Source organism: Rhinolophus sinicus, chromosome 15, assembly GCF_057876585.1.
Source record: "Rhinolophus sinicus isolate RSI-liver-muscle chromosome 15, RSI-T2T, whole genome shotgun sequence".
Lineage (NCBI taxonomy): Eukaryota > Metazoa > Chordata > Mammalia > Chiroptera > Rhinolophidae > Rhinolophus > Rhinolophus sinicus.
In genome coordinates, this window is record NC_142515.1 from 10,024,269 (window position 1) to 10,044,557 (window position 20,289).

The window sequence follows — 20,289 nt, forward strand, 5'->3', positions numbered from 1 at the left end:
ACATTTAAGCTGCTTGAATCACCTGCCTCATGAAAAAAATCACACACACACCCGCCCCATTTATAGCCAAACTTTTCCAAAGATTGTCTGTACTGTTTCCACCCCACCTTCCGCTCTGCTGAGACTGCTCTCAGCCATGCCCCAAACGCTGCACCACCTCTGCTGGCTTCTCAGACTTGTCACTGGGTGCTCTCCCGAGTAATAGGCCCACACCAGCTAACGCCTGCACTTTGCCATTTGGATGTCCCCTTGAGACTTCCCAATCTCAGGAAGTGTCACCACCACTTACAAATGCTTCAGACAGGAACACTGGTGGCATCCCTCCTCCTCTGTCCTCACACCCCCTTCAGTAGACCAAGCCCAAGTCATCTCTGGAACTCACTCCACGTCCACTTCTACTGCCCAGCTCAGTCCAACAGCATCCCCTGCTGGTCTCACGCGTATCAATCTGGCTCCCTCCGCTCCGAGCTCCAACCTGCTCTTCTAAGTCTTAAATGGCTCCCCCACGCACCCAGGTCAAGTACAGATTCCTTGCCATGCTGGCAAGAGCCTTTGCCTTGCTCATCTCTTGCCACTCCCTTTCCTCTCTGGACCAATATCCAGTTCTTCCAATGGGCTGTGGTCTCCCTGCTCTGGGCCTTCTCACCCCCTTTCCTCTGCCCTGGGCCAACTCCAGCTTATGCGTCATGTCTGACTTGCACACTCACTCCCTCCAGGAAGCCTTGCAGGACTGTGTTGAACCAGGGGCCTCTCCCATGTGCCCCGTGGACTCTGTGCCTTGAGCACAGGAACTGTCCAGTGCACCAGAGGAGCCCCAGGATACAACAGTCCCTGGCACAGAGTGGGTACCCAAGTATTTGCATCCTGGAGGAATGTTTCCAACACACCCTGCCCCAAATCATCAAATACATCTGTGGCTTTCAGTTTTCCCTGGACCAGAATGATAGTTACCTTCAAATTTGGTAAAAAGGGTTTCAGAACAGACTAAAAGGACGAAATTAGTAAAAGTGACCTACCAGATGGTTCAGGTATCGCCCTAGACTTACACTGAAGAACAAAATGTGCTAAGGCTCTAGGTCAGGGGTGTCCAAACTTTTTTCAACTTTTTTCACCAAGGGCTATATGCGGTAAAATACACAAACAGCTGGGCCACTCACTCAAGGTGAAGTACGTATTGCCTCACCTGGCTTATTTAACTAAATATATTTTTGGAATTTGCTGCGGGCCAATTAACAATGGATCATGGGCCGCTGTTGGCCCGCGGGCTGCAGTTTGGACACCCCTGCTCTAGGTGGAGGCTTACCCGCTAACATGATGGAGAAGAAATGTAAGGGCATCTTTTCAAAGGAGACACTTAAGTTATCTTCAGTTTGGAGATGGGTGATGAGGAGCGTGAGGGCAGGGACAGAAGGGCCAGGCCAAGTGTGGAGGAAACAGCTTGGACTTCTTCACCTTCAGATCGGTCTTTTAATCATTCCCCAGTGCATCTGCAGTTGACAAAAAGGGTGGGTTTTTGTTTGTTTTGATTGGGGAGAAATCAGAAAGAGGGCACAATTCTTCATCTACCTAAAGCTTTGTTGAGTATCAAAATATTTCCATTTTATTTCTGCATCAAAAATTTGTAATTTTAACAACTTTGATCATTATTAGCTAATATAGTAGTAATACAAAAACGAGAGAGAAAAAGATGTTAGTATTCATTTTCATAAAGTGCAGATTTAATTTTAAGTTGTTTGCCTTAGTAAAGATCTCATTTCAGATGCACCCCTCCCCAAGGAGGGAAGGAAAAGGCTATTTTTAATTTTTACAAGAATAAATGAAAGATCCAATAAAGACAAGGTTTTTTTGCACACCTTTTTCTGGGTAAGATTTCTAAGGACAACAGTACTGAGTATAAAATAATCTTTCATAATTAACATGAATATATATAAAATGACAAGTATGTAATTTAGACCTCCATGCTTATTTTGCAATTTTTAGGTCTCCAATTATGGGAAAGGTACATAACTAAACAGGAACAGTTACCTTCATATGTGGCCAAGTTACTTTTACTGAAGCTGTTGGAAGACATTCTCTGGTTTTGGCCCTTGCAAGAAGTTAATTCTCACACTCCTTACCAATTATATAAAGTTGCTGTTTCAGTCACATTTATATTCAAAGTGGGCTGCTTATTTTACTCTGCCATATAAGCACTGGCATCTTTTTCAAAGTAATATTGCTAGCAACAGGGTTAATTGAAGAGTACTGGTGACTTACGTTTGCCAAGTATAAATATGGATTATTAAAGTTGTCTACTCAAGTACAAAATTTATGCAAAACCCTCATACAGGCAAAATGTTCAAAGGCCAAGAAAACAATTTCTTTTACAAGAAAGTGCAACTGCAAGGTCTTTTGAATGATCTTTGAGACAGTTCTGCAGAAAACTTAGTAGTTTTGCTCAGAAAGTAGAGCTCCTCATGAGGAATTAAAGTTCTTCCTAGAAGAATACAAAGCAAAATTTCAGGCAGTTTTCTGAAAATAAACCATTAATTTGTGGCTACATACTGAGACAAACTGGAACTTATAATAATGAAGGCTTTCGGATTTGCTGTGATTTGCACAAGAACTTGACAGCTTTTTTCTCTTACGCCAGGACATCGGGCCATTTTATAACGTTATCTATGGTAGTTACAGCACTTTGTCCAACATCGATAGTAGGCATGAAACTAATCAGATAGGAGAAAGTCAGAACATTTTCATATGTGTTTCAGTGCTTTTCAGATCAAATCTTAATATTTTCAAATCATTAAAACAATATTTTCTTTGTTATTTTCAGTATTTTACATAGTTAATGGATAATCATGGTCAAAGAGCTTTATATCAGTCATCAGTGATACACTCGATCAAATGTTCATATTTTCAGCATTTGTTCGGCAGCTGCTAGATGGTAAAGGAAGTTTTCTGTTGCTGGTGGAAATCGTCTTTGCTTTAGTGCCTCAAAATTGAGAACTAGCTTTCCTCCGTCACCCGAAACTTCTGAAAATGGTGCCAGGTTGGTGAAGATTTCTTTTGTTTTTAGGGAAATATCCTTTAATAGAATGAAAATATGTAATTGTTAGCATCAGAAAATTTGAATAGTTGTTGCATTTGAATGGAATTCTTCCTGCTATTTTTTAAAGTTTATCAGATTATATTAATAAATGAGGAAAAATGAAACAAACTTAAAATAGCTTAGAAAAATCAATGTCACAGGTAATTTTTTTCTTTTTGCCATTTTTAAATGTACGATTCAGTGGCATGAAGTACACTCACAGTGCTGTGTGATAATCACTACTATCCATTTCCAGAACTTTATCATCATCCCAAACTGAAATTCTGTATCTTAAACCGTCACTCCCCACCCCCTCTCCCCCTGGTAACCACCATTCTACTTTCTGCCTATGAAAGAATGTAGAAAGTGCACCCTTGTAGGAGGTGAGCAAGTTGCTGGAAACAGACGTAGTGCAAACTGGCGGCAGAAAGGACGGGAGGGGGCCGGGCAAGCTGGGAGCAGAGGATGGGCTTCAGCACCGCATGGAGGCATAAATGAAGCCCATTTGCCATCCCAGTCTGGCAAGGGGAGAGGAGAGGGTCCATCCACATGGACACTGGTCAGCTTGACAGGTACACCCCCCCCCCCAGGAACTGGCCCTGCAGGGGTGACACCAGAGTCAGCTGGTTTGGCCGACTGACTGATTGTGGGCCTACTGATGTCCTGGAGATGAGACGGCAAAGCTAGATTAAGATGTTCTCTACCAACTAGTTCCCCATGCTCAGCAGCAACCTTCTCTTTACAATTTGTTCCTCCATGAAAACTCTACGAGGAGGTGAGAATGCACTGGCCGGTCCAGAAAAGCATTCCAGACCACTTAGCAGGTACATTTCTCTCCATAAAGGCTTGGCTTCAACACCAGCCCCTGTAGGTATCTGTCCCCAGAGCCTGATAACTGAGCAAATGCCACTGGCCTCTCCCAGTCACTGCCCGCTGTTTATGCGAACAGTAGCCGCCCAGCACACCGCCCGGCAATGCTGTTTCCGGACTCAGGAAGTTGGCAGATTACGGAGTTACCTGGATAACTTGGCTGTCTGATTTCTCTGGATCTTCTGCAGACTGAACAATTAGCTGACCAATTTCTTTGTGCAGTTTGCCCATTGTCATGGCCTCTGACGAGATTAAGAAGAATGCGTTGTGTGAATATTTAAAAGTTTACGTAATAGAAAATGATCATACCATCTTTGAAAATGTGAGCGATCATACAGAGAAAATTTTCCAAAAGCAACTGATGAGTTCCTCCCCCATTTGCTGCTAAACACAAACATGATAAAATATGATGACCTGCTAGGAGGTGAGGCGTCATCATGATTATGTACTTTGTGTCCAAAACAAACACTTGCCCAAACCAAACCAGATTTCTCCTTCACACCTGTCTAATAAGTTTTACTTTTCTTTCTGGAAAAAATCTAATGAAAGCTGACTACAAAAAAGTGAGTTTCAGCCAAGAGCCTGATTGTCCCGTCTAGGTCGTTATAGTTAAGAATTCGAGTTTATCTTTCTGGCAGGAATATTGTGAAAGAAGCGCTTCCTGTCAGTTCTGCAGAAGCTAGCTAAACATTCAGTGTGTAAAGGCCCTTAGAAACGAGTGAAGGAAACAATCTAAGTTACATTAATTACACACGGTGCTACTTTCTGCAGTAGGAGATTAACAGAAATTTGTCACCGCCAAAGACAAACTCCATTCAAGTGGTGCTGACTGGGATGAGCCCATTTTATAGACTCAGATGGCAGCAGGGAGATGGCCATCCTTTCTGGTCCGAATGCTTTGGCAATTGAAGTGGGCCTGGCCAGAGTTAGTTTTCTGTCATTTTGGCTTGACAAAAGGCAATATCTCCTAAATATCTTCTGATTCGATATTTTGAGTTTTTCACCATGAACATGCATGTTTGCAATTCTAAAACAAATGAAAACTAGTTTTGGTTCTACTCGTTTGGAGTTACTAGACAAAAATCTCACAGAATGAGAATTTAACAAAAATCCCTCACGGGCCAGCAATCAGCAGCTCCCATTTTTAGGAGAAAGACAAAAGCCAACACAAAAGCTGTTATCAGTAATTCTCACCTAAAACCAATACCTCAGAAGTGCCCTGGCTCAACACACATTTAACCCAATCTTTACCATTTTGTGTAGCTGTAATTTAGGACAATTTAAAGTTTCCAGAGACAATACTATGACACTAAGACACACCCTTTCTTGATTAGCTCCAAAAACACTTTCATTCCCTCGGGCTTACTGAGACAGCCTGCAAAAAGATTTTCCACACAGGAGTCGTAATCAACACGTGTGGTGATAAATGTCTACACACTCTTGGCTACTCCTTCCCTCAGAGGGGGAGCCTAATTCCTCTCCCTTAAGTGTAGACTGGACTTAACAGCTTGCTTCTAACAAATAGAATATAGAGGAAGTGATGGTATTTGACTTCTGAGACCAAGTCATAAAAGGTGATGTGGTCTCCTTCTGTCTCTTGGATCACTCACTCTTAGGGAAGCCAGCTGTCTGTCATGTCGCGAGAACACCAAGCTGCCCTATGGAGAGGCCCATGTGTTGAGGGCTCCTGCCAACAGCCATGTGAGTTAGCTTGGAAGTGGGGCCTCTAGACCCAGTCGAGCCTTCAGATGACTGTAGCCCTGGCACTATCTTGATTGGAATCTCAGGAGAGATCCCCGTCAGTCCTGAATTCCTGACCCACCGAAACTGAGATAATAAATATTTGTTGTTTCAAATCACTAAGTTTAGAAGTGATTTGTTTAAATACACCTTGTTTATTTAAAGTGGAGAAACAAGATGAACAGACTATCATATTAACATATACTGTGCAGCACCCAGCACGCATTGCTAACATGGCTAGGTCTATAAGAATAAATGCTGTGTTCTAGACACAGAAAAATCCCTCCAGCTTCAACACAGCAGGTTAAGCAGACCCTCAAATACTGGTTTTAGAGAATCTGCCTAAAAAAGGCAACTGCTTGGCTTGAATCTTGTATCAACAACAGAACAGAACAGAACTAACCTTTTGCGTGTGGAGCAATGGTAATCTCAGTGTCCGCCAGATTCACAAAGACGTCGTAAAGGTCTGATCTATTGCTCACCTCCAAGTCTACAAATCCTGCGATGTAACCTGCATTACAAAGATGACCTACATTACTGGAGGAGGAAGAAATCATGTGAACATATCAATAGAGCATTGAGTCTAAAAGTTTACCAGCTGCTTTTCTTCACTGCTTTATTTATTCAGGGTACATTAGCTGTGACCTGTGGCAATTTATTAAGACTACGTTAGTGTCAATTGCCTGAAGAAACTCACACAACTCAAAATGTTCCAAAGCCAGACTTTAATGTCAAGGAAGGAGGCTAAAGGAAAGCATTTACTTTTCAATCGTTGCTTTTGTGGTGAAAAATGACAGACAAGGCAGAAGGTAAAAAGGATGCTCTTGACTAGTGTTCCCTTTAGGTCTCTGCCTCCAAGAAATCATAGCCAAACCCCTGGGTTTCTCAGGGATACCATGGTAGGAATGGCATCATTTTTCACCAATTTCAGAGCCGATACAGTAAGTGCTAAAGGAATCAGGGCAACTCCAGAATTAGCAGACCTTTGGAACTGGTGTTAAGACAACAGATCTAGACTTTCTGGATTTCACAGAGCAATATAATGAAAAAAATTTTTTTGAGGACCAATGTATCCTAAAGTTTTACTTTACCAGGTGAGGTCATTTGAAAAACAACAGCAACAAAAAGAAAAGCTTACCACAAAGCACCCAGACACAGACTCACTCATATATCCGAAAATGAGATATAAGACAGAAATGATACTGCCAATTACTAGAGAAAGGAGGACAGTATTCAGTAAGTTTCCCTGCACTAAGCAGCTATTTGTATTTAAATAGAAAAAAATGAAATTAGCTCCCAAACTCACACACTACAAATAATAATAATAATAATAATAATTATTATTATTATTATTATAATAATTATTATTATTATTCCAGGTAGATTAAAGACTTAAATGGGAAAGAAAAAAAGTTTTAAATTTTTACAAGAAAATATAGCAGAATTTCTACCCTTGGGATATTTTTTCTGTTTTTTAAACTTTTATTTATTTTACATGTGTTTTCCCAGGACCCATCAGCTCCAAGTCAAGTAGTTGTTTCAATCTAGTTGTGGAGGGCGCAGCTCACAGTGGCCCATGTGGGGATCTAATTGGCAACCTTGTTCTTAAGAGCACCGCGCTCTAACCAACGGAACCAACCGGCCTTCTGGGATATTTTCTTAAAGTATAAAAACCAAAATAATAAAAGAAAAATCTAGGACATTCCAACACATTAAAACGAAGATTTCTAGTCATCAAAAGATACCACGAGAATAAAAAAAAAATCCACAAACCCAGAGATTTCTCAAGCATATATAACCAACAATGGATTCATATCCTAAGTATATAAAGAACTTCTAGGGAGGCCGGATGGCTCAGTTGGTTAGAGCACAAGCTGTTAACAAGGTTGCTGATTCAATTCCCCCATGGGATGGTGGGCTGCGCCCCCTGCAACTAAAGATTGAAAACGGCAACTCAACTTGGAACTGAGCTGCGCCCTCCACAACTACTTGGAGCTGATGGGCCCTGGAGAAACACACTGTCCCCCAATATTCCCCAATAAAATTAAAAAAAAAAAAAAAAAAAAAAAGGAACATCTATAAATCAGTAAGAAAAACCCAATGGAAAAATGGTAAAAGATAGTTATTTTGCAGAAGAGGAAACACAAATGGCAAAAACATAAAAATATGCTTAACCTCATTAGGAATCAGGAAAACACAGTGGAATTTCACCACACACCCACCAAATGGGCAAATATTTTAGTTTGGTAACAACCACGTGCTACTGAGGACATGAGGTAATGGGACATCTCCGACACTGCTAGTGGGAGGGTAAATTAGTACGATCTCTGAGAAAGACATTTGGTATCCAGCAGCTTGAGAATTTGTATGCCTTATAACCCAGAAATTCCACTCCCTAATGTGTCACCTAGAGAAAGTCTTGCATATGTACCCCAAGAGACCCATAATACTGCTCACAGCGGCACTGTTTTAAAAGTGAAAAATGAGAAAATTCCAAATGAGTAAACTATGGTATATCATTTAATGGAATCCTATCCAGCAGTGAAAATGGGACTACAGATATCCACATGAACATTGGATGAAATCTCACAAAAATATTAAATGTTAAGCAAAAAAAACAAACCAAAAAAAAACAGCCCAAAGAACTCATCTGGAAGCATTTGAGATCTTGCTTCTGGCAATTTTTGTCAATTTTGGCTCAAATAAAATTATAAAAATTAAATAGAAAAACCTGAAGAATTCATCTATCATCTATCACAAATCCGTACACATAAAGTTAGTTTAGCAAACTAAATAGTATATTGTTTGGAGATACGTGTTTATGTGTAAGTGAGCAGGCGAAGAGAGTAGAAAAGGTGCAACAAGATGGTAAGGTACATGGGGTGCTTCCGACTACTGAAAATATTCTATTTTTTCATCCCTGGCGAGTCCATGAGTGTTCCTTTTATTTTTTGTAATTTGCACAAATATTACATATTATTTTATATGTAACAAATATTTCATAATGAAAAAACCAACAACAAAAGCCCTTATCATCTGTCAGCATCACTTTATGAAAGGATCTTTTGAAACTATGAAAATATAAAGGGCATTTTAACCTTTAAAAAACTAAAACAAAAAACTATGGTACTACAAAGTTAGCATTACTGTAGACATAAATAAAACTGTATTATTAAAGTATTCCCAGAATCTAATTAAAAATGATTACATAACATCATTTAAAAAGTTTTATTTTTTTCCTTTGAGAAAAAATACGAAAAGTTTCAAAATGAAGTCTAAATCAAATCACTGATAGGGAAACTTAAGATGAGAACTTGACAAGTTGAAAATAAGTTGTATTTTGGTGATAGTTGCATAACAATGTGAATGTACTTAATGCCACTGAACTATACGCTTACAAATGATTAAGATGGTGTATTTTATGTTATGTGTATTTCACCCAATTTTTTTAATTAAAAGTTTTTAAAAGGGAAAAAAACTGGTTCCATTTACCAAAGAAATATTAACTGATCAGTACTCAAATAAAAAAGAGGAGGGTACACAAATAAAAAATAAAAAACAAATAAAAAAATAAAAAACCATATGACAATCCTAGCTAAAGCTGTCAGTCCTTCCTGGGAGGGAGCCTGGGGTCTACCTGGGCACATCTGCAGGGCTTCCAGCTCATCGGCACTGAGGTGCACGTACGAGTGAAGTATGGTCCAGTCCTGTCGATGCCACACCAGGGCAGGCAGAGTCCTAGGGAATCAAAGTGAGAACTCAGATGGTTGCTGGCCCAAACCCAAGACACTCAGCCTGCCCTCTTAATTCTTCCAGAGAGGAAACTGGCTATTAGAGGCAGAGGGGAGAACCAACCCTACACATGCCCACACCTCCAGGCTTCAAATGAAAGTACCGGTAATACAATGTTGTAAGCTCCACTTTAGGGGTCAGATTTAGCAAGCTCCAGGTGAAGTTTCAAAAGATCTCTATGGTGGCAAAGAGTGACGCTTCTAAGGTTTTCCTCCAAACACCCCAATCTGCTCACTGTCACGGGGAGTCTGAGGATACAACCCAAAGTGGGCCCTGTAAAGCATGAAATATTTTTCAAGTCTCTTATTTCAATTTAAAATTCCAGTAAAACTTGCAATGTACTTTGTGTTTGGTTTTATACAAAATAGATTCCAAAAAAAAAGGCCAGCTCAGTGGCTCAGGTGGTTGGAGCACTGTGCTCCTAAGGCCGCCAAGGTCGCCGGTTCGATTCCCACATGGGCCAGTGGGCTGCACCCTCTACAGCTAAGACTGTGACCAACAGCTCTTCATGGAGCTGGGCTGCTACAGGCTGCTGAGTGCCACCATGGGCTGCTGTGTGCTACCATCGTGAGCAGCAGGCGAGAGCAGCCGTGAACGGCCGGCCGACCGACGACAAGCGACCAACTGCCAGGGGGTAGGGAGCGCAAGGCTCATATACCAGCATGGGCCAGGGAGCTGTGTTCTACACAACTAGACAGAAACAACAGCTTGAACCGGAGTGTTGGGGGAGGCGGAAGGGGAAGGAAAAAAAACACAAAACAAACTTCCAGTAAAACAGCTATTGCAGGAAGATAGGTTGAATTTATCTGTGGTTTCATGAACCCCCTGGTGCTCTTACATAACTCAGAAGCTATGGACACCCCAGTAGTTTCAGCAGCGTAAATGTACAGGAGAAGGGTAATGGGGTAGAAAAGTACAGGGTTTTGGAGTCAGAGAGAACAGGGTAAAAATTCCAGCTCTCTCACCTAAGATTTGAGGTGATCGTGAATAGAGCAATAATCATGTCTAAAGTGCACACTGTGGGCAAGGTACCTGCTAAGCACTCTACGCACAGTATTTCCAGTCCTAAAAACAAGCCTATGAGGTAGGTATTATTAGCTTCATTTTACGGATAAGGAGACCAAGGCTTGGAAACATTAGCTTCCTTATGTGGTTCACAGAGTGAATCAATTGCCCTCCCAGGATTTTACCCAGGTCTTTCTGACTACCAAGCCTTTCTTCTTTTCATTATCTAACCATTTAGCCTCTCTGAGCCTCCATTTTCTCATCCATAAAACAAGGTAATAATACTTGCAAGGTTCTTGTTATGAGTAAATTTAATAATTTAAGGTGTCTTATACAATGCCTGCCATACAGTAAACACAGCATAAATGCTAGTTCACCTGGCTTTTAAAAACGAAATCTAAGAACAAGTTAGATTAGGCAAAGAAAAAAACTAAAAAACAAACAGAAAAACCCATTATATTTATTATAAAAATAAGAGAAGAGTCTGTGGTAAAATTGAACAGAAGAACAACTTACAGGGGTCAGGCCCATGAGTTGGGGCCTGTCTTCACACATAAAATACTACTGGAACATTTACGTACTGTCTATGGCTGCTTTTACACTACAATTGACAGCTGAGTAGTTGGGACAGACAAGATGGCCTATAAGCCTAAAATATTTACTCTAGCGAGGAAAAGTTTGCAAACTCCCTGCTCTAAAATATTCATATTTCTAAATTTAAAGAAGAATCTGTCCCAATTCAGTGACCCTGAATTGCTAAATCTAAACTGGACCATTAAACCAAAATGATATTTCAGCCCCAGTCTAACACATTCTATTTTTAGCAAATGTGTAACAGAACAGCATACAATGGGGTTGGTGGAAGAGGGTAAAGGGGGTCAAATACATGGTGATGTAAGGAGAACTGACTCTGGGTGGTGAACACACAATGCAATATACAGATGATGTAGTACAGAACTATACAATTGAAACATATAATTTTACTAACCAATGTCACCCCGGTAAATTTAATAAAAATGAAAAATAAATAAATAAATAAATAAATAATACCTTAAAAAGAAAAAAACCCACAGTAACACCAAGTGCCCCAAACTGGCTGCCAACATTTACACTTTTTAATGATTAGAGAGGATACCTGGTAAACTCCTGGACAGCTTCTATTTTGGGGTGATAGACGACAATTCTTTTCTTTAGCATCAATGCTGTGTGTAAGATAACAGTTTCCATTCCAAATTGAGATACAATGTCTTAAAACAAAAGAAATTATATTACTGCATTAAATGTTATATAAGGAAATAAGGTTTTTACTAGAAAGAATTCTTGTCATATGAATGCAAATTTATTTTCAACACAGAATAAATTTAGGTCAATGCTATAAGCACAGAAGCACCTTATCTGCTAGATGGGTATATTAATGCATACATCCACTCCCTAGGATGGGTGTGACAGCTGCCCACACCTGCCCCCCAAGGGACTCTATGCTGGATGCAGAGATGAAGCCAGACTCACAAGAAAGTGGAAAAAATAGTTATCAAGGGAACCAGAACCTTTCTGCATCATGAAAACTCCGTAAGTCTTAAAAAATGTTCACCGACCACCCCCTCCCATCTACCCACGCATTCATACTTAAGTCCGTTCGAGATAGCTAGACAACACCTAACACCTCCACAGGGATGCTTAGAAACCATCCAGAACAATAGGATCAACAGTGAAAACAGGTGCTGTGGGAGGACGAGAGCAAAGGCCAGCACTGCCCTTGGAGTTCCCCTCTCCTCCTGAAGTCTGTGGCTTAGCCCTGGGCTCTCTGCCAATCTGGATTTTTCAACGAGGAGAGAAAGGCTGGACTAGGAGTCTAGGTCAGGGCTTGAGCTTTTCAGATGTTCAGATGGAAGAGGTAACTCCTAAGATCTAAGGCAAGAAAACTATGGAAGTCAGTGGAGACCTGGAGCCATGAAATTCAGCTTACTAGTGAAAGGACATTTCTATATTAACAGTCGGAATCATATGGAAAGAACACCACAAAAGTCTGCTTTCCTATGACAGAATTCTAATCAAGTAAGGAAATGCAGAAGTTGAAGTACCCTCCTACATAGGAAACAAATATTATACAGATGAAAATAGTGGAAAAATGGAAAAACCGAGTATGCTGAGAGACAGTCCTTGGCTTGGTGATTTTGTTACTGAAGAGATGGAATTATCTGGGATGGTTTTTTGTTTCTTTTTAAAATTTTTTTTTTTTACCTTTGACAGAGCCTGCAAGGTATGCCTTTCGGACATCAAAGTCCTTGCTGAGGAAAGAGCCATTTTCTTCACTCTGGCACATCCCCTTCGTGAGAACTGCAATATAACTCTCCATCATCTTAACTGGGCTCCCATGTTTCAGGTACATTCTGTAAGAAAGGACAAAAAGCAATCATGCTTTTATTTCGCACGAACCACAAGGAGAAATGCACCAAGGATAGGCATAGGTAGTTTCTAAAGACTCGGAGCCAACTTGCTAATACACTTCTCAATGGCTGAATCTCTTCATGACATTATTCTATAATTTAATTCGAAAATGTATTAAAAAAACACAACCACTTAGGAGACCTTCAACAACTTTTTGAAGTTGGCTGTGTCCTTACATCTGAGGAAGCATCTCCACTCAGGCAGGAGAATGAACCTTGGGCTATTCGAGGCCCATTATTCCCAAGAACACTGTATAATTATCTCTTTTTGTGTCTTACATTCACGGCTGGTGTTCTTAGTCATAACAACTCTGTTTTATTGCTGGGATTGCCTTTTATAAGAAAGGAGTTCTCTGCATTGTTCACAGAGAAAGCAGTAATTAGTTGTGGAATCTATATTTATTGCCAGAGTTCCCAGAGATAACTACCGTGTTTCCCCGAAAATAAGACTAATTTTACTAGTAAAATAGTAAGACTTATTTTACTATAAGACCGGATCGTATATTAATTTTTGCTCCAAAAGACACATTAGAGCTGATTATCTAGCTAGGTCTTTATTTCAGGGAAACACGGTATATTTACATCATTAAGAAATCAAACTCCTTTAAGCTTCTGGTGATAAATACATCCTAGATATATTCGTCAAGTTAAAACCTCCAGGGGGCAGACTGGTGGCTCAGTTGGTTAGAGTGTGAGCTCTGGGCCACATGGCTGCCTGTTCCATTCCCACATGGGCCAGCGAGCTGCGCCCTCCACAACTAGAATGAAGACAACAAGCTGCCACCGAGATCCAGGGAGGCCAGATGGCTCAGTTGGTTGGAGCGTGCTCTCAACCACAAGGTTGTCAGTTCAACTCTCACAAAGGATGGTGGGCTGTGTCCCCTGCAACTAAGATTGAACACGGCACCTTAAGCTGAGCTACAGCTGAGCTGCTGAGGGGCAGCCGGATGGCTCAGTTGGTTGGAGCGCGTGCTCTCAACAAGGTTGTCAGTTCAACTCCCACAAGGGATGGTAGGCTGTGCCCCCTGCAACTAAGACTGAACAACGGCAACTGGACTTGGAGCTGAGCTACGCCCTGCCCACAACTTAAGATTAAAAGGACAACAACTTGACTTGGAGCTGATGGGTCCGGGGAAAAACACACTGTTCCCCAATAAAGTCCTGGAAATACACACTGTTCCCCTCCCCCCCCCCAAAAAAAAACACCAAAAAACCTCCAGAAAATGCTGACAGGAAACTGGCTCCACTTATAGCTCACAAGTGAAATCAATCCCTTCCCCTGAACTCTCTTCCTGTGAGTAACTAAATCTAAATTTCGCTTGAAAAGCAGGACGGGGCCTTTTAGTAGATGAAGGGATAGAAAATTGGGAAGAAAATAAAATCACCATTTAAGAGAGATTACTTGAAAATGGTATTTACTGTAGCTTAAGCAATAATAATTGTAGCAATAATAATCTCTCTTTGTGTCAGTGTCATATTAGCTGACCACTGTTTATATTCTACAGTGAGCCATATACCTGGAATTTATCTCAGGACAGCAAGAAGTCTTTATTGTAGCTGGCTGCGAAGAACAGTAAAACTTCATTTGTCAAAATACAACCTAACTGGAACCCTCAGGTAAGAAAAGGTATTCTAATACTATGCTGTGTGTGTGCGCATAAAACTGGCAAAAAGGCAACCATTTATCTAATGACAACACTATTAAAAAAAGAAACTAAAACCCTGCACAAGTCTTCATGACAGAAAAAGCCAATGTCCCTAACATATAAGAAAGATTTCATTAAGTCAGCTAGATATACTTACCAAGGTAAGAAAGTAGACTGGTGTATTTTACATAATTTTTCTCTTTCTTTTTTTCAAAAAAAGTAACGTTTATTGGGGTGACAATTGTTAGTAAAGTTACATAGATTTTAGGTGTACAATTCTGTAATACATCATCTATATATCACATCGTATGTTCACCACCCAGTCAGTTCTCCTTCCATCACCATATTATTGGATCCCCATTTACCCTCTTCTAGAGCCCCCATCCCCCCTTACTCTCTGGTAACTCCTAAACTATTGTCTATGTCTATGAGTTTTTGTTCCTTCATTTGTCTGTTTTGTTCTTTACATAATTTTTTTCAATAGCTGAGGTGAAACTAAAGGCTACTTGAATCATGATTAACCAATTAATCAGTTTTTCAGCTCCTCAGCATTCTAGCTAAGAAATGTTTTCCTGTGTTTTAGCATAATTCAAAATGCCCATTAACTTTCCCCAAAATGGGTCCCCCACACAGACCCTGACACATGAGAACCAGCTTACCACTTCATAAAGCACTTAACTTATCCATCCAAGTAAGGAAAGTTCTAGATTGAAAGTGAGTAGAAGTAACAGACCAAAAGTGGCAAGTGACTCAAAAGACCCAGATCACTTATGCAAGCTGCTTTTTCTCCTTCCCTCTGCCATTTTGCCAAATAAGAGAAGCAGAATCACTGAAACAGAAGAGAAAGTTCCTCTTTATAAAAGTCTCTGAAGGGCCAGTAAAGATTAAGTTGGGGAGACAGAGGGCGGAAATGTGCTTCTTCAGTATAGAAATCTGCTAACTATTGAGTAAGATCATCATTTTTGTATGTTAGCATTTAATACAGTTTTCATACAGACCTACACAATATCCTAGTGAAGGCAGCATATTTCTCTGGATTAAAATCTTTGGCAGTCAGAACAATAGAAAAATGAGTCACCTGTCCAAAAGAAACAAAAAAAAGTACACTTTTTAAAGACACTTTAAGAGAGTTAATTTTTATTATTATATTCTAACAAACCCTTTGCACAAGACATCCAGCATTAAGGAAAAGAGCAAAATGTAACAAAGTCCTTACTTCCTTCTTTATACTTTTATATGTATATACAGAAATTAAAAAAATTGTATATACACATATATTTAATTTTCTACCTAAGAATGTAATACTTTTAGTTTTTTCAGAAACACAAAAATATTTCAAATATCAAAAATGTGAATTTTTATTTAAAACCCCTTAATCTCATCAAAGCACAACTCAGAATGCTAAATCAGATTTACCAATTTAGCAACTATTTTGTTTTGTTTATTGTTATTTATTTATTTTTTTATTAGTTTCAGGTGTACAAAACAATGTAACAGTTAAACATTTATACCCCTCACAAAGTGATAACTCCCCTCCGCCAATCTACAACCCCTCTGACATCATATATACTTGTTACAGTTCCACTGACTCTATACCTTAAAGCAACTATTTTTTAATTAATGAAATAGGATAGAAAACAACAGAAATAAATCTCAGTACAATTCTTACATTAAAATTATACAGTTCCTGAAATAGTAAATTCTCTGTAGGATGCTATATAATCTAAAGGGCACTGTTATAACAAGCTTCATTTATTTATATGCCTCTATTATTATAAACATAAATTTCTGATAATCACATACCTATTATTCCCATTGAGACAAAATTCAGAACTTTATAAAAGCAAAGCCTTTAAGAAATACATTTTTAAAAATCATATTTTGAAATACAAGATCTCTAAATTTTACTCTTTTTCAAATCTGAAAAACAGATTTGAAATCAACATTGCTATAATTTGGCAGTCTGTAGTGTAAAACAGATAATCTGCCTGAGGATACATCAAAACTTTTCAGCAAGAACTTAATGAACATAAACCAAAGATTTTATAACACATTGGAAACTATCTTTTTATAAATGTACATTTTCAGATTATGAATCTTTTTGTCTTAAACCTCTAAGTTTCTAAATTGTTGCCTTCCTGTTATTTTAAAATGAATTTCTTACATTTCAACTGGTATCTTGGATATGTTTCACTCAGTGTGGTAATTGGCTATAAAATTAGCTCTGAAAAGGTAAAAGAAGTTGCCACCCAGGGACATGCCAGGGTCTCAGCCCCTTCTCTCCAATATTCTTTTCTTTGATAAAACCTGCTGGTTGTTTGGAATTGGGAAAGTCCACAATGACTACATACTGGTTTTCAACACGTCACATTGATACTGTTCATATCAGAGGACACACGAACCCTACCAAATACATGAGTTTCCTTAATTATCCTTTCTATTCTTAATATAGCCTTACCGTCAACAAATGAATAAATAAAAAGTTTTCTTAACTACGCCAAGGATAATGATCCTCCCAAATAGTTAATTTTGGAAAAAACACTTCTTCCCTTTTAATCAAGAGTCATAACTTTGAAACTACTCCTACATTTCTATTTCATCAGAGTATAACCTGGAAAAGGCTTCAGTATACCATCCACAGGATCAGTCATAGCATATACACCAATAAATATTTGTAGGACAAATGAGAATGAAACTTGAAAAAGAACATTCCCAATGAAAACCATATTTAATGGTTTTCAAAAATGTATTGCGAATGAAAAAGTCTAAAGCTAAGACTTACTGGAATAAGCTTACATCACTTTAAATATTGTGGGTTTTTTAACGTTTATGCAGTCATACCTTTTTCAAAACGGAAGAATCTGGCACTTCAACTGTTGTGATATAAAACCACGTTCTTCTGTACTGACCAAAGACGAAGGGATGGAGAAGTTTGTTTTCATCTGTAAGGCAGCATTTTCTCAGCAGCAGATTCCTTAAAGTAGCTGTTGTGGAAGGATAACACCACACCCACAGAACTTCTCCATTTGTGTCCTTTTCTACGGTGGAAAGATGGTCACTGTGAGAATGTCAAACAGCAGCAAGGAAGTGAATTGATTGGTTACTCAGAAGCATTTAGTGGAATCACTTTTAACATCCCATTTTATAAAGCAACCAGGAGCATGTGACACCCCTAATTTCCACCTACCTCTACTGGTCAAATTACTTAGCTCTCCTGACCTTGAATTTTAGGCCACCTAAGTAAATCATGTTACATACTGATTGTGCAAATACTGTATTTAAAATTTTAATAATAAAGGTTATCTAGTCATATACAGAGTTTCATCATCAAAGTAAACAAACACCTCAATAACAAAACAGAAGCAACTTACCAATAAAAACTCCATGCAAAAACAGCCTAAACTTTAGAGAAATAGTTACTGCACATATAGCAGTAAGAATCTAGGGTTTTATTATGGAAAATAGCAAATGTATAAAAAAAGCAGAGAGTAAAATTGCCCCTTCTCCCTCATTCATCTTCAGCAATTATCAACACCTGGCTCTCCTTGTATTATGAGGGGGTGGAGCACCCCTCGTCCGATTATTTTGAAGCAAATCCCTTTTCAGTGCATGTTAATATAAAGTCTGCTGAATGGAAAATATGTCATTTTTTTTTCTTCACTGTTACCAGGTAAAGCCAAAGATAACTCAGTCTTAATTCAGAAGTCCCTTCGAGCAGGACTAAGATGCCCAAGGTACTTAGGTTTTGTTTTGAAGCAGTTTTAAAATCACATTAGAAATGAATACAGGTAAACGCATTCCTTTGAGACACTAAAAAGCAATCAGCGCATTTCGCCAGTTTTGCTGAACGCAAGCAATGTTCTTGTACACTAGGAAAAAAGAGTGTTTAGGGGTTTGTAAAAACCTCCACAGAATAACTTTTTCAAAGGACAATAGCACGCAGGGAACCGACATTCATTCATTCAAGCAACCCCGAGCTCGCAGTCACCTATCGAATGAATGGTTGGTTCCTTGAAATACCCACCCCTAAAACAGTGCACATGGCTCAGGCACACATTCTGCGCTGCCCAAAGTTCCCAACGTACTTCCTCATCCACAATTCCTCAAAAGTAATCGGGGTCCCACCCAGTGTGATTATGTAGACACCCCTGCTACGTGCATGAGCTCTATCATGAGATGCAGGGGTCCTTCAATGGCGTGAGCTGGGGCTCTGGGGCTGGACCGCAAGGGTCCCAAAACGGGCTCCGCCAGTTACTAGCGTGCGGCGGTGCACAAATGACTCCGTGCCTCCATCTGCTCCTCTGTACAGAGCGCAGCAAACATTACCCACACCCCCTGGAGCCATAGATTAAACGGAGATAATCCATGCATAATGCGCAGAACCCGGGGCCCGCACCGTTGGCCACCCAGTCTCGAAACGCTCGATCACATGCTCGGGGCCAGCAGGCGGCCGGGCAGGCAGTCTCGCCTTTCTCCCCCACCTCAGAGGGACCCCCGCCCAGCCGCCTTCCCGCCGTGCGGCCCGCGAGCGGCTCTGGGCCCGGCCCGGGTCCCGCCCGCGCAGCGGCCCCTCGCAGCCCTGGGAGCGCGGTCCACGTCCGGGTTCGTCTGCTGCCCCGGGCGTTCAGGAGGAGCTCCCCGCCCTAGATCCGGGAGGCCCCGGGGTTCCCTCCGCCCCGCCGCCTGGTCCGGGCGGGCCCCAGACAAGGCCGCCGGCTGACTGCCCCAGGGCTGCTGGCCTGGCTCCCGCGCGGCGAAGGCCGGGCCCCACAGCCCCCCCACCAGGCCCAACATGGAGGGGGCCGCGCCCTCCCCACCGCGGGCCGCGTCGGGGCCTGCGGGAGCAGGGGCCGCCCCGGGCCCAGGCGGAGGTGGAAGCGGAAATAGGGTGCGGGCCTGCAGGGAAGGGCGCCTGCGTCCTCACCGATCAGCCCTACTCCGAGCATCAGCTGAGTGTCCGCCGCCCCATCCGCAGCCATCTTCCGCGGCAGCCGCAGCCCGCAGCTCCAAACCTCGGCTCGCAGGTCCCGCCCCTTCTCCAGGGCCTGCCTACCCGCTGGCCCCACCCGCAGGTTGCGGCCCCGCCTCCCCTTCAGGCCCCGCCCCTGCTCTGGAGGCCCCGCCCCCGCCCCACTCTGCCGATTTCCTTCTCTTCCACTCGCTCAACTTCAGCCTTTGGCTTTTCATCCATCCATCCCCAAAACAAAAAAAAAATATTTGAGGACTTAAAATGGCTTTGGGAATTTGGTGTTGACCGAGACAAAGCATTCCAGTGGGGGGAGGTGGACAATTACCAAGTAAAATAATACTAAAACAGCTCAAAATCATAAGCCCATTACAATGAAATACTCCTAGTTCGGTGTGTTAGAGAGTGGATGGGGGTGTGCTACTTTAAAATGGGTGTCAAGCTGACCAAAATGTTGGTCATCAAATGCATCCTTCAGATTGATTTATGACCAAAAGGGGGAACTGTGGATGCAAAAAAAAGGGGTTCTATGGAACATAATCCCACAGGGTGATCTGACAACAAATTCCTAACTGGGCAGGCAGGTCATGGTGGGTAGTTATGACCTAGGCCTATAATTTCTTTAGTGAAAGATTTTAATAAAACTTTAAAAATAAAAAAAAATAAAATGGGTGTCAAGGAAGGCTTCTCTGAGGAAGGGCTATTTGAACCAAGATCTGAATGATGGGAAGGAGCCAGGCAGTGTGGGTGGCT

General features: G+C 41.0%; 1 protein-coding gene across 1 annotated transcript; it reads right to left on the bottom strand.

Annotated features, from left to right (window-relative positions):
• Positions 1 to 1,696: 1,696 nt before the first annotated feature.
• DENND10 (DENN domain containing 10) lies at positions 1,697 to 19,646 on the bottom strand. The gene is made up of 9 exons (XM_019725267.3): positions 19,495 to 19,646; positions 17,412 to 17,608; positions 15,569 to 15,648; positions 12,719 to 12,867; positions 11,613 to 11,724; positions 9,318 to 9,418; positions 6,084 to 6,191; positions 4,088 to 4,182; positions 1,697 to 3,067 (listed from the first exon to the last, which is right to left on the bottom strand). The coding sequence occupies exons 1-9, from the start codon at positions 19,547 to 19,549 to the stop codon at positions 2,891 to 2,893; spliced, it is 1,074 nt and encodes a 357-aa protein (XP_019580826.3). The 5' UTR covers positions 19,550 to 19,646; the 3' UTR covers positions 1,697 to 2,890.
• Positions 19,647 to 20,289: the final 643 nt, after the last annotated feature.

Bases quoted from the DNA above. Each gene is read 5' to 3' on its own strand.
- DENND10 (XM_019725267.3), bottom strand. From the start codon at position 19,549: ATGGCTGCGGATGGGGCGGCGGACACTCAGCTGATGCTCGGAGTAGGG. The intron at 15,649-17,411 runs GTATGACTGCAT...TCTTTTGGACAG, and splicing joins ATTCTTCCGTTTTGAAAAAG to GTGACTCATTTTTCTATTGT. The intron at 11,725-12,718 runs GTAAAAAAAAAA...TTTTGTTTTAAG, and splicing joins CCTTGCAGGCTCTGTCAAAG to ACATTGTATCTCAATTTGGA.